Source organism: Alligator mississippiensis, chromosome 8 (assembly GCF_030867095.1).
Source record: "Alligator mississippiensis isolate rAllMis1 chromosome 8, rAllMis1, whole genome shotgun sequence".
In the NCBI taxonomy this organism is placed as follows: Eukaryota; Metazoa; Chordata; order Crocodylia; family Alligatoridae; genus Alligator; species Alligator mississippiensis.
In genome coordinates this window covers 29526797-29541359 of record NC_081831.1, presented here as the reverse complement: position 1 = coordinate 29541359, position 14563 = coordinate 29526797, and the positions used below count along the sequence as shown (strand labels likewise).

Genomic DNA, 14563 nt, shown 5'->3' with positions numbered 1-14563 from the left:
GCACAACACTCCCTACACAGGCAGCAACCAGCACTGCTTCTCTGGTTGTCCTCCCCTAGTTATTCTACTGAGGTGGTAGAATTCTTTACCACTGGAAGTCAGTGAGGCAAAATTTAATAAGATTCAGAGCAGAATTGGACATTCACCTGGAATATCCAGATGTGTCAGAGTGACTACTAACAAAGTTTTAGAAGTGAAATAAAACCTCCTGCTTAAATAAAACAAATCTCCAAGTATTAGAGATTAGAGTGAGCTCTAAAGATGGCTCATGTAGTGGAGGCTGGCAGGCATGGCCAGCTTGAGCAGGTCTTCTGAATATATTGTCCTGTGTTACCTCTGAGTTGGGATTCCATTATTTGTGTTTTCTAACACAGTACTGGTTTTTCAGGGCAGCCACCTATCATTTTGCCATTGTGATCAGACAGCGGGGGACTAGGAGATCTTTATCTCCCAGCACCTGGTCCACAGTCATGGGGCAGCACTGGGAGACCCTTACCTCCCAGCACTGGGCCCATAACCATGGAGCTGTTGGGGCCTAGGGAGCCACTTCCCCACCCAGCTCCATGACCATGGAACTCAGTGGGGAATGGGCTCTCCAGCTCCCACCCCATGATCACAGAGCAGGGGCTGGAAACTGTCCCAGTCAGAGGCAGGTCCCAGCCACATGCCCAAATTTGGTGATCAAGGTGTGGGGCTTGGAAAGAGCTGCAGGGGTGGGGCAGGTCCCAGCCTCCTATCCCATCAACTGGTGGAGAAGCTAGTAACAAGCCCCTGACTGGGTGAGGAAATCCCACCCCCCAGTCACTGGCCAGGGAGTGAGCGTGCCAGGAGAAGCACCACTGGCCCTTCTTGGCATGCCCCTGGCCCTTCCAGGTGCACCACTGGCACTTCTGGGTCGGTGCAATCAGCCATGGGAGGACACCCCCCAGTCACTGACTGGCCACTCAGGGGGGCAAGTGCCCCCCCCCAATCAGGAGGTACCAGTCACCCATGGCATGGAGCAATGTCCCAACCCTGGTGCTCCCTGCCAGTCCCTGAGCTAGCACCAAGGAGGAGCTTAGCACTCCCCCTGGTGGCAGCAGGGGCCCAATCCAGGACTCCAGGAAACAGGAGCAGTTTGCTTCCTAGCAGCAAATCTGTTCCTGCTTCTTTGCACATGTAAATGCCTGCCCAGGAGCATTTACTCATGAGTAGTTTACTTGCAAGTAAACTGCTCCCAGATCTAATGCACATGTAGACACACCCAGCAAGTATTATCCATGTCACTTCAATGAAAGTGTCAAGCATATAATTAATGCAAAGGACAGTATTTTCAACAGCATAACCACAGAAAAGTTCACTGAACTTAACCATTAAGATCTGTATTGGTTTTTCTCTGGTTTTGCTGTATAACAGAAGAATTGGACATTCACCTGGAATATCCAGATGTGTCAAAGTGACTGCTAACAAAATTTTACAAATGAAATAAAACCTCCTGCTTAAATAAAGCAAATCTCCAAGTATTAAAGATTACAGTGAGTTCTAAAGATGGCTCATGTAGTGGAGGCTGGCAGACCAGTGTGAGCAGGTCAAGGGCCAGGCAGGCATCCTCAAGGAGGGTTGCCTGCACACTGATGTTCTGCCTACTGTCCCACTGCCTACTGAACCATGTTCTGAACTGTATAGATAACAGTGGGAGCATCTACACAAGATGCTCATTCCTACAATGATGTAGCATCAGTGAGCACAAACTGTGATGCTGATGTTACTGCACCATAGCTCATTACTACTGCACCATAGCATCAGAAATGACTTGTGCAGCACTGGGACTGCACAGTAGCAGCAGTTGCTGTGCAGTCATTTTATAGTTGCTTAAGCAACTATGAAATGACCTCACAGTAACAACTGTGCAGCCTGGTCCACTTGTAAACACATCCTGTGTTCTTTATTAGTGACTAGCGTGAATACAATTACAAATAAATGCCAGCAATAGTGTGTTATTCTTATCTCTCTCTACATTGCAAAAGGCAGGTCAGGATTTTGTGACATGGGATTTGATGAAGTCACTTGAGGAGCAAGGATGGTAGTGGAGATACAGTCTGTGGGGGCAGGGTTGTTTGATTGGGTTGTGTGCTCCACTGGTTTTGCCTGAGGTGCATGACAAACTTTCTGAAGGAGAGTTCTGTGAATATCTGTCAAATATGGTTTTGGCTGGGGTTCATGACAAACTTTCTGAATACCTGTCAAATATGTGGTCACATATGCTATTTTGTTTCAGGGCTTCATGGAAATGCAGACACAAATCCAAAATGCTGGATACTAGTAAGATCAGGGGTAAGGTAATGTTGTCCTCAATTCCACTCCCTCTCTCATGATGACAACATTAAAAATTGATTTCCTTTTTCACCACACAGATAAGAAAACTTCCCTGAAGACCGTTCAATTTCAAACTTTCTTCCTTTGTGTGAGAAAAAAGAAAAGAAAACAGTGTAAAGACTTTTTTTGGAAACAAGCCTAAATCAATTTAAAAAAAAAACAAAGCAAAAAATGTCAGTGTGTTCTTGATAATAAAATTGTCATTTGGAAGGCATGTTCCCTGCTTTGTATGTGATATGGGAATGAATGAGTGAAAGGCAGAAGCTCCCCTATTCTCAGATGAGCAGAAAATGGCTCATTCCTTCTGAACTTGGGTGTGATGTATATAAAAGAAATGTTAAGAGGTTACCTGTATTTTTAAAGCTGCTATGAAGTCAAGAGGTAGGATAATAATAACTAAGCAGTTGAAAAGGAAACTGAAGTACTGCATGAGTATAACCTGTAATGCTTACTGTCCACTGCATGATGCATGGGAGATGTACCTGTGCCATTGCAAAGCTGAGCCATGGAGTCATAGGGTTGGGAGGGAGCTCAAAGGTGATCTGGTCCAACCCTCTGTAGGAATACCACTCATAAACCATCTCTTACCAGTGCTTACCCAGCCTTCGTTTGCAAACTGGCAATGAAGGAAATTCCCCAACTTCCCTGGTCACAGTGGATGCAAGAAACAATGGCCAAACAAGAAACAATGGCCACAAGCTAGCAGAGAGCAGATTTAGATTGGACATTAGGAAGAACTTCTTCACAGTTCAAGTAGCCAAGGTCTGGAACGGGCCCCCAGGGGAGGTGGTGCTCTCCCCTACCCTGGGGGTCTTCAAGAGGAGGTTAGATGAGTATCTAGCTGGGGTCATCTAGACCCAGCACTCTTTCCTGCTTATGCAGGGGGTCGGACTCGATGATCTATTGAGGTCCCTTCCGACCCTAACATCTATGAATCTATGATGCATCCAGATGAGCACACACATGCCTGTTGCAGTAAGAGGCATGCTAAGAATGAAAAAATGTTCCCCATGCTGCATATTTTCAGCGTGAGCTCTAAATTTGATACTTGGGTTTCCTCACCAAACTGCAAAGCTCCTGTTCAAAGGTGCATGCTAGTGGGGCAGGCTGGGCCAGGCTGGGTCAGGTCAGGCCAGGCCCATTCTCCATGAGGGTGAGGCAGCAATGCACAACTGTGGGGCAGTGCCTACAGTGGGCCATGACCACCCTGATGGCCTGGCTGGCTGCTGCTGCCAGCACAAGGGGCTGTGAGCTGCAGGGGGGGAGACCATGTGGCAGCCCCCCTCTGCAAATCCCCACACACACCCCACATACCCCACATACCCCGATAGACCCCTGCCACTCCCCACACACCCCCCCCCCACACACACACCTCACACACACAAACCCCACTAGAAACCACACAGCCCCTGACCCCCAGTCCCAGTGCTTACCTGGGACAGCACCTGGGACTGGGTCACACCACAGCCTTGCTCTGCTCCTGTTTGCCCTGCACACTAATACAGCATGCTGGGGCAGCAGGAGCACCATAGAGACACTCTGGACAGAGCATCTCTTAAGGACCTAGGCTTCACTTGCCTTGGGGCACACTGCCGAACCATGCCCTGTGCTGCTTTTCTTCCAGGTGGGATTTTTTTTTATACCTAGAAATCCACGTATCAAATTTAGAGCCCGCTCTGAAAATATGCAGTGTGGGGAACTTTTTTTTGTTCTTAGTGTGCCTTTTGTGGCATCTGAAATTGATTTGAAACACCGTAACAGGCACATGCATGCTCGTCTGGACACGCCCAGTGGGTACATCCAGACAAACATGCACATGTGTTTTCCCAGGGACAAATAGCAGTGGCACATGAGCTCTAGCATGGAGAAAATTGCCCCGGGTGGAGTACGGGAGGCTGGAGCCAGCAACTGGGCTGGCACCAGCAGCTTTACCAGGGATACTGGGAGCCTTCTAGGGCTGCAGTGCCAGCAATTTGGGCACTCAGAGCCTGGCTAGCAGCTGGAATGTGTCTCTGGCCAGCCAGTCTCGAGTTTCAGGCAGCACACACTGCTGCCATGTGCATCATGTTTCTTTTTTTCAGCACACTTTTTTTTTACACCAGGATTTCCCAGTATCTAAATTTGGCTCCAGACTGCAAATATGTAGCATGGAGAAACAAAAGTGTGCAGAGTGCATTTTGCAATACCTCAAAAGCACTTGCATACTTGTGTGGATGTGCCCAGTAGGAACATTTTTTCTGGTATCTAATGCCAACCTACTGGTACTTTGGTACAATTTAAAACCATTGCCTTGCATCCTGACATTTACAGCAGGGAAGAAAAGTTATTCTCCCTCCTCTTTATAGAAGCCTTTCAGATTGAAAAATTATGTCTCTTCTTAATTGCCTTTTCTCCAAGTAAAAGATGCCTAGTGTTTCATTAGGTCCCAGTTTTGCCAATGTTGTCCTGTTGAAGTCAGTGGGACTTCATTGGCCTTAAACCAAAACAGCATTTTCAGGGTCAAAACCTGAAAACTCTAGAGTATTACAGATCATGTAATTTATAACATCTATTTATACTGACTTGCTGACACCCAATAGCAACTGTACATGTAACAAAATCTCACAGTAACTGCACACTAAAAATAACTCCATTTTCATTTTCATCTGGAACTTCTTTTTCCTTTGAGATAAATAAATAAATAAAAACGTTTCCCTTATAAATCAGCTGTATTTCCTGTGAGTGACAATAAAAGATGTACATTGTAAAATAACAGTATTTACTTCTAATTATTGTATATCCCTTTCTTTCTGGTTCATGTAGGTTAGCATTCTATAAAAGGTAACAAATGTATGCTTGTTCACTTGTCTTCAGCCTATGCTTGAAGAAATTATTCTTTTACTCCCTATATTCTGTGAGGGAAAAAAAACAGCTAACTTACCCTTGCCCAATCCAGAGATGGCATCAGTAATCACAACCACTTTGTTTTTCACAGCTGATTTTGACATTAATTGAATGACTGCTCGATAAATATAAATAATTCCACTGATCCCAAAAAGAAGTAAAGGTAGAACAAGCACAGCGAGGACTCCCATCTTTGAGTGAAAGAAAATAAAACAGATTAGGGTTCCTATCTAAATCAGCAACTCTTCCCATTTGTCAGTCCATCTTTTAAAATTAACCATTTTTCTCTATATATAGAAATAATAAGAGGTGAGCATTGTCTTCCTTACCAGCAACCACAATAGTTAACCTTATTTTCTGCAGTTTCACTGACAAGTTTAGATTGGAAATCAATAGTTTAATGCAGCACATTTTTTATTAGATAGATTTTTTTGTCCCACTCACAATTTTATATTATAGCCAAGACATGTTTTCATCTTCATCTTGAGTCTTCTGTTTGAGGATCAGTCTAATATAGTTATAGTATATAGTTCAGTTTAACCAAAAGGGTGCAAAATGTTATAGCATTAGTCTCCAATGTATTTTTCTATCATTGTGAAACCAGATAAATAGGTAATTATTGTTATTATCAGATTAAGAATATAAAAATATGAACATTTTATATATTACAGAAATATTGAGAAAGGAATGACTTACTATGAGTATGAAGAAATGAGGAGCAGACAAGGTACTTTTTCCAACCAACTATTATATACTAGAAGCTTATAGTTTTAATATTTTTTGTAAAGCAGTTTATGTGCTGAGGACACTTGTCTTCCATGTGAATGGCTATGTATAGATATCAGCTGCATCAGAGGTTTTTTTTAAAGTAAATATAGTATCTACAATGTGACATGCCTGACCTATTTAGTTTGGCAGTGCTGGGAGTCCTTTTAGAGCTCATAGCATGGTTCTAGTTCTAGTCAAAAAAGATATCATGTTTAGTCCTGCCTTTGTGCCACAATGCAAATATATTCCCTGGATCACCTTGAACCTTATGCTAGGTGTGACGCCCTCTGTTGGTGCTGTGAGTATTCCCCCACGCCCTGGGCCAGGCCCCTGCCTCTTCTGCCACGTCTTGATGGGTCCATTACTAAAAGGAAGTGTTCAGTGGTGTCTCTATCCCAGCCTGGGGATGGTAATACTCATGGGGTCAATGTGGGTGATCCTGGGGCTCTGCCCCTCCTACACCCCAGTCCACTCGCCAACTGTGAAGGTGAGCCAACTCTTGGCTCCATGCTATTATGGCCTCTCAGTGGGCCACCACTCTGCCAATCACCATGTGTGCTGCAGGCTTACAGGGGCTACCTGCCACTCACCCCTAATCCTTGGCCCAGCTTTGGCCCTGTGCCAGGCCTGGACCTGCTGAGCCCTCCACATGCTCAATGATGGCCGTGCCCTTCCGGGGCCTGGGGACTGACTAGCTAAGCAGCAGCTCTGCAGAAAATGAGCTGCTGGTCACAGTAGACAATTAGATAGATATAAGTCAGCATTTTGCCTTTGTTCCCAAAAAGGCTAACAGCATACTGGGCTGCATTAGTAGGGGTGTTGCCGGCAGATCAAGGGAAGTAATTATTCTGCTCTGTTCTGCACTAATGAGGCCACATCTGGGGTATTGTGTCCAGTTATGACCCTCCCACTATAGAAAGGATGTGGACAAGTTGGAGAGAGTACAGCAGAGGACAACAAAAATGGTTAGGGGGCGGGGGCACATGATTTCTGAGGAGAGGCTGAGGGAACTGGGTTTATTTAGTCCACAGAAAAGAAGACTGAGAAGGGATTTGATAGCAACCTTTAACTATCTGAAGGGTGGTTCTAAAGAGGATGGAGCTAGACTTTTCTCAGTGGTGACAGATGACAGAACAAGAAGCAATGGTCTCAAGTTGCAGCAAGGGAAGTTTAGGTTCAACATTAGGAAAAACTTTGTCACAACAAGGGTGGTGAAGGACAGGAATGGGTTACCCAGAGAGGTGATGGACTCTCCATCCTTGGAGGTTTTTAAGGCCCAGCTTATCAAAGTCTTGGCTAGAATCATCTAGCTGGGGATGTTATGAGTGAGTGGTTGTGTGGATGATTTCCTATGTTCTCCCCTAAATAACTGGGGGGCTTGAGCACTTGTCTGGGAAGGTAGAGTCCTGGGATCTAGATCTCTCTCACCCAGAGAGGGTTTTCCACTAACTGCCCAGGCACAGCACGCTAAAATGGGGAGAAAGGGGGTAGCTCCTGCCATACTATGGACAAGGACCACTGCTAGCACTCCTAATGCTCTCCCTTGCAACCCAGCAGCTACCTCACTGAGCCGAAACCCTCTGGCTTCTTCCTGGCCCCTCAGATCTCCCACAAACTGGGTTTCCTTTTTTTTTTTTTTTTTTTTTTTTTTTTTTTTTTTTTTTTTTTTGTCATATTGTGGTTCCCAGGCTTGCTTCAGTAGCCCTTCTTGGTCCTCATTTTTCAGTATTTTTCAGAATGCACTGTGTCCAGCCCATAGTTCATGGGACCTAATTTGAAGCCCTCTTATCCAGGTCATGTGGATGATGTCCAAAGATGTCCAATGATGTCCTTTCTAATCTTCGTCAGACAGATTCCATCTCTGGACAGCAATTCTCGTCCCAGGAATATCAACCCATTGTTGAAGAATCCAACCCCTTCACATCAACACCACTTTTTGAGCCACATGTTTATTTACATGATGTGACTGTCCCAGTCTGGAGCTTTACCTTTGATGGGGAGGATCAATGTGAACACAGCCTGTGCCCCAAAACCCTCTTATCCTCCTGCCAAGAGTCTCACACTCTCTTCTGATATGTTTAGGGTCATTCCTAGCAGTACCATTGATGCCCATGAGAATAAACAGGAAGGAATAGTGGTCTGCAATATCAAAAAGAAAGAAATCATAAAGAATAATACTTCGTCTTAACAACAGGCTAATTCAAACAATGAATAAATAAGAATGGAACCCAGTGAAGTGCCACTTAAAATGAGAGACTGCAAATTTTAAACAACTTTCTTAAACTATTCTAGCCCCATTATTTAAGCCACTTGGCATATAATGTAAAATCTATAAATATATGTCAATATATGTCAAATATGCAACAATAAAAATGAAACAAAATCTGGAAACTAAAAACATGTTGTGCTAAACTACTTTCGTTGTATTTTTTTTTTTTTCTGGATACTCCAGCTCAGTTCTAAACTTCCCAGTGTCTTAAAACTCCTGGCTGCCTATACACATGCTCAGAAAGGAGAGAATGGGAACATTTTAATTACGGTGGTTACCAGAGAGCTACTTTAATTAAAATGGCTCACTGGCATGTGTATTAAGCTCCTACACATTTAAAAATATTTGTGGGACACTTTAAATCTCAATTGACAAGGTTTAGACAAAGCACCCCAGCAGACATTTTTAAACCTGGGGGGCTTATGCATGTGATGGTGAGGCCATGCTGGAGTGTTCTAATTAGAACACAGAACAGACTCAATTAATCATGTCTGCTTTGACACATTCTAATTAGAACACAAACCAGCATGTGTATAGGCAGCCTATGTTGTCAAATCACCAGGACCAGAAAACATCCACCCTAAAGTACTCAAAGAATTGGCTGAGGTAATTTCAGATCTATTGGTTATCATCTTTGACAACTTGTGGAGGTTGGCTGAAGCTCCAGATAAATGGAAAAGAGCAACATAGTGACCATCTTTAAGAAAGAGAAGAAGGAGGAGCTAGATAGTTATATACCAGTCAGTCTAACCTTAATATCTAGAAAGATCATGGAGCATATCCTCAAGGAATCTATTTCGAAGCATCTACAGGAGAACATGTTGATTAAGAACAGCCAGAATACCTGTGAGCTCTGTGTTCTTGGGGAAACCTAGCACAGTATGCAGCCTGTCTGACTCACAAAGGACTCACCCTCCCCTCCTCCCCCACCACCTGTACCTGAACAAGAACTGATTTGAGGAAGGACTTACAAAAGACAATGAAGATGCAGTGGGAGATGCACCTAAATCCCTCCAGACAAGGGTGATAGGAGTGAAGCAACTCCCCTGGTCTCATTTACATCGGAGATGGAAATGGATGACAACTCATTTACATGGGAGATGGGACAAGAATGCACCTTCATTAGCACTCGGAATGGAGAACAGAGATTCCAAGGCAAGGACCGCACTGAACTCTGGAACCAGAGAAGCAGGGGAACACTGTATGATGGGAAATCACTGCTCCAAATGCTAATCAACCCATGTCTGCACACACCCAGTTTAGTAGTTATCAGACCAATTGTAGTAATGACTCCTTTATGAGTACCCAAAACACTGAATTTGCCTGTTTGTATTGTGAACTCCCTCAGAATAATGCCACCCATAACCATCCATAGCCAGCAGTTTCTATTATACAGCATATAAGCCATTGTTTACCTATAAACAAACTTAGTGTTCTCCCTTGAGCCATTGTTAGTTCCCTACAAAACCCCCTACCCAAGCTCAAGTTTCCGAATCTCTCCAAATTGATCAGAGGGTTCTGATTCAATGCGGAGAGATAAAGAGTCTCCTGATTTGATTCAGATTTGGAGATTTGGCCACCAAATCAAGTTAGGTTCCACAATTGACTGTCATGAGTCTGATACTGTTTATATCTTCATTAATGATTTGGAGAGTGGGACCAAGAGCACGCTTAGCAAATTTGCAGATGACACCAAGCTATATGGAGTTGCAAACATCTGGGTGGGTAGGATTAGGATTCAAAATATCCTTTATAAACTAACTAAATGGCCCAAAATTAAACAAATTAAATTCAGTAAGGACCTGTGCAAGGTCCTGCATTTAGGAGGAAGCACTCATGTGTATTGGGGCTGTGCGAAGCTTCAGTCCCTGATTTGATTTGGTGGAGATTCAGCCCAATTCGGTGGCTGAATCTCTGAATATGAATTGAATCAGAGGACCCTTTCATCTCTCCAAATTGAATTGGAACCCTCTGAATCAATTCAGAGAGATTCGGAAAGATTCAGTGATTCAGACATAGACGTAGCTTTAGATGTTTTTTCTACATACTTCTAGGTAGTAGGCAGCTCATGAATATTGCGGTGCTGGGGTGCATGGAGTGTACCACAGGTGTGTGGGGAGCTCCCCAGTGCACTCAGCAGCAGTCCCGGAACTGGACCAGAACCACTTCTGGTCTACTTCTGGGTCCACCAGGGAGAGCACGGGGGGGGACTCCCTGTGCCCTCCCAGTTCAGCAACTGGTGCCTCTTGGGTCTGGGGGGGTACCCAGGGTCCCCCTACAGCCAACTGCCAAGCCAGGGGGACACAAGGGGGGCCCCCAGTGTGCACTCCCCAGCAGACCCAGAAGTGGTAAGTAGAAAAAAACATTTAAAGCTGTGTCTATGTCTGAATCACTGATTCTCTGAATCAGCATCGAATCTTCAGATTCAGATTTGACTGAATCAAATTTAGGACAGTGGTCCAAATCAATAAATCAAATAACTGTCCCCAATTTGGGCCAAATCCAAATCCAAATTGAATAGGGCCCATTTTGAACACCCCTAATATGTATAAATACAGGCTGTGGCATGATGGGCTAGGCTGCAGTACTGCAGATAATGACCTGGGGGTCAGAGTGAATTACAAACTGAATACAAGACAACATTGTGCTCTTGTTGCAAAACAAAAAAGCCAATTGTATGTTGGGCTTTATTAACAGAAGTGTCACTTGCAAGTTAAGGGAAGTGATTCTTCTGTTCTGTTTGGCACCAGTCAGCAGAGGAGTAGCATGCAAATAAGGCATGCAAATAGGGGCAAAACTCTTTCACCTTTCCCCATGAGGCAGCACACAGAGAAGCAGCAAGCAACAGGTGTGGGCAGTGTGAACCATGGAGTGCAGGGCATTCTGGGATCTTAGGTCTCTAGAGTGGCAGCAGAGTTAATTGCTACTGGGGGGAATTTTCAGACTCAACCTCCTGCTTGGAAGGGGAAAAATTTAATGTTATGACCTCATAAATGTCAGAGGTCAACCCCCTGCTTCTAGGCCTGGGTTTCAGTATTCTATGGGGCAGTTCCCAGGATTTTGGGGGAGTCTGAGATTGCAAGCAACTTCTCTACCTTACCTGCCACTTTTATCAACTGATCTTTTGATAATGTCAGGAGAGGATGTAACAGTCTTTTGGAAGTGAACGGGAAGGGCATACCCTTGGGAGTTTGGGAAATATAGTTAGGAAACCTGGAAACTCTGATTGGAAAAATTCCATCTATACCACAGCATCTGGAGGCTATCAGGAAGATAGGCATTTTATGGACTTTGGGGATGCATCTACATGTTCATTAATGCTCTTTTGCTATTGCACATTAAATTTAGTACCTCTAATGTGAGGTACTAAATAAATGCATATTAGGCTTCTCTAATACAAAAGCACACACTTTTGTAGTGATACTTAATGTGCAGTAAGCTATTTTTACTGTGCATTAGCATGCTAGCATGCTTTTTGACATGACACTTTAATGCACAGTAAAATAGGCTACTGCTCATTAAAGCACATGGTTAGACATTTCCTGGGAAAACAAAATGCAGTGCTGTGACAAAACACAAGCAAGGATAAATTGAACCTAGGAACTCTGACTTGCAAAGAAATTACTCTGTCTTTTGAACCTTGGGGTAATAGCCAGTCACCATGGAAGCATGAACCTGCTGGTTCAGAAGGAAGCAGACAGCAGATCAGAATGTATCTGGGTGAAAATAAAAAGTGAAAGATACAGCACTGATATAATCATGGGGAGGTGCCAAGACTCCAAAGCATCTTCTGCCATGAGGAATTAATCAATTCAGTGCTGAAGGAGACCTCTAGGACTGTGGCGGAAGGACTCCTAAAGTCAGGAAGAGGATATGGACTCCCAGGAAGATAGAAGCAGGAAGCTTGTGACCTCCGGCAGCAAGCAGAAATCTTCATCTCCACGTGCAGCAGTCTGCCTGGAGAACAGACATGGAGCTCTAGCAGCAGAGGAGGAAGAGCATGTTCTGTTTGGGGAGGAGACCAGGCCAGGCAATCCCAAGGTTGGAAGGATCGAGAACACTGCCACCGAGAAGGGACAGGGTGGTGTGGGTTAGAGACTCCCTTGTGCGGAGGACAGAGGCATCCATTTGCTGGCCTGACCACCTGTCCTGGAAGGTCTGCTGCTTGCCTGGATCTGAGATGTCACAGATGAATTAATGAGACTCATCTGGCCCTCTGACTAATACCCCATGCTTCTCATCCATGTGGGCACTAATGATACTGCCAGGGGAGGCCCTGAGCAGATCAAAAGTGACCACAAGGCTCTGAGTGCAAGGGTGAAGGAGATGGGGGACCAGGAGATGTTCTCCTTGATCCTTCCAGTCAAAGGGAAAGAGCAGATGCATTCTGCAGATGAATGCATGGCTGCAGAGATGGTGTCACCAGCAGGGCTTTGGCTTCTTCAACCACTGGATGTTGTTCCAAGAAGAAGTATTGGTAGGAAGAGATGGGATCCACCTGACAAAGAGAGGGAAGTGAATCTTCACAGACAGGTTCACTAACCTAGTGAGGAGGGCTTTAAATTAGGTTCACTGGGGATGGAGACCAAAGCCCTGAGATAAGTGTGGAAGTGGGTGACCTGGAGGCAACATAAGGAGGAAAGGGCAACAGGGGAGGCTTTTTCATTCTCCTTGGGAAAGTAGGAGAATCAGCCAGTTTCCTCAGGTGTCTGAACATGAATGCATGGAGCCCGGGAAACAAGCAGTAACTATGCACAGTCACAGAACTATGATGTGATTGGAATAACAGAGACTTGGTGGGATATGATTGCTCAGAGCTCCAGTCTGAAACTGGAGATAGGCCTGTTAGAAGTCCTAAGGTTAGAGAGGAGAGCAACAAGGGTGATGTAGTGGTGAGTGTCTGCTACAGACCACCAGACCAGGAGGATGATGCAGATGAGGCTTTCTTCAGACAACTAGCAGAGGTTCCAGATCCCTCATTCTCATAAGAGAATTCAAACACCCTGACATCTGCTGGGAGGACAATACAGCAGCGCATGGGCAATCTAGGAAGTTTTTTGAGAGTGCTGGAGACAAGTTCCTGTTGCAAGTGCTGGAGAGACCAACTAGGGGCTGGACGCTTCTTGATCTACTGCTCAGAAACAAGAGAAAATTGGTAGGGAATTTAGTAGTGGATGGCAACTTGGGAAGCAGTGACTACAAGATGGTTGAGTTCAGGATCCTGACAAAAGGAAGAAAGGAGAGCAGCAGAGTTCAGAAGAGCAGACTTTGACTCCCTCACGGAACTGATGGACAGGATCCCCTGGGAGGCCAGTCTGAGGAGGAAAGGAGTCCAGGAGAGGTGGTTGTATTGTAAAGAAACCTTACTGAGGGCATGGGAACAAACCATCCCAACAGGCAAGAATAACAGCAAATAAAGTAGGTGACCAGCTTAACTTAGCAAAGAACTCTTTGGTGAACTCAGACACAAAAAGGAAGCTTACAAGAAGTGGAGGCTTGGACAGATAGCTAGGGAGGAATATAAGAATATTGCTTGGGCAAAGTTCTGCACTTGGGACAGAAGAATCCCATGCACTGCTAGAGGCTTGGTACCTGCTGGCTAAGCAGCAACCCTACAGAAAATGACCCACGAGTTACAGTGGACAATAAGCTGAATATAAGTCAGCAGTGTGTTTTCCTTGTTGTACTAGCCTTCATTAGTCAGAGAAGTGCCAGCAGAACAGAGGAAGTAGTTATTTTGCTCTATTCTGCACTGGTTAGGCCACATTTGGAGTACTGTGTCCAGTTTCCTCCCTCCCCATCCCCTCTTCACCTCTCCATAAAATGGATGTGGACAAGTTCAAAGGAGTCCAGTGGGGGACAACAAAAATGGCTAGGAGGCTGAGGTACATGACTTATGAGATGCTAAGGGAACTAGGCTTATTTATTCTGCAGAAGAGAAGACTGCTGGGGTATTTGATAGCAGCCTTTAACTACCAAAAGGGTGGTTCCAAAGAGAATGGAGCTAGACTATTCTCAGTGGTGACAGATGATAGAACAAAGAGAGCAATGGTCTCAAGTTGCAGCAAGGGAAGTTTAGGTTCAATATTAAGATACCAATCTGGGGGGCATGTAGATATCCTAGAGGTAGAGCTAGGATTCAGAGTGACCTAGACAAATTGGAGGATTGGGCCTTTCTCCCAAGGAGGGTGGTGAAGCACTGGAACAGGCTCCCTACAAAGGTGGTGGAATCTCCATCCTCGGAGGTTTTTAAGCCCAGCTAGACAAAGCTTTGGCTGGGATGATCTA

At 44.8% G+C, this 14563-nt stretch overlaps 1 protein-coding gene across 1 annotated transcript in view; it reads right to left on the bottom strand.

The window, feature by feature from the left end:
* Nucleotides 1-6052, bottom strand: part of DHRS7C (dehydrogenase/reductase 7C) — a 43752-nt gene extending 37700 nt beyond the window's left edge. Inside the window, exons 1-2 of the mRNA XM_006275553.3 lie at nt 5935-6052; nt 5276-5429 (exon numbers count right to left, since the gene is read on the bottom strand). Of these exons, the coding sequence (XP_006275615.1) occupies nt 5276-5429 (154 nt within the window). The 5' untranslated portion in view covers nt 5935-6052. The remainder of the gene's footprint in view (nt 1-5275; nt 5430-5934) is intronic.
* Nucleotides 6053-14563: the final 8511 nt, after the last annotated feature.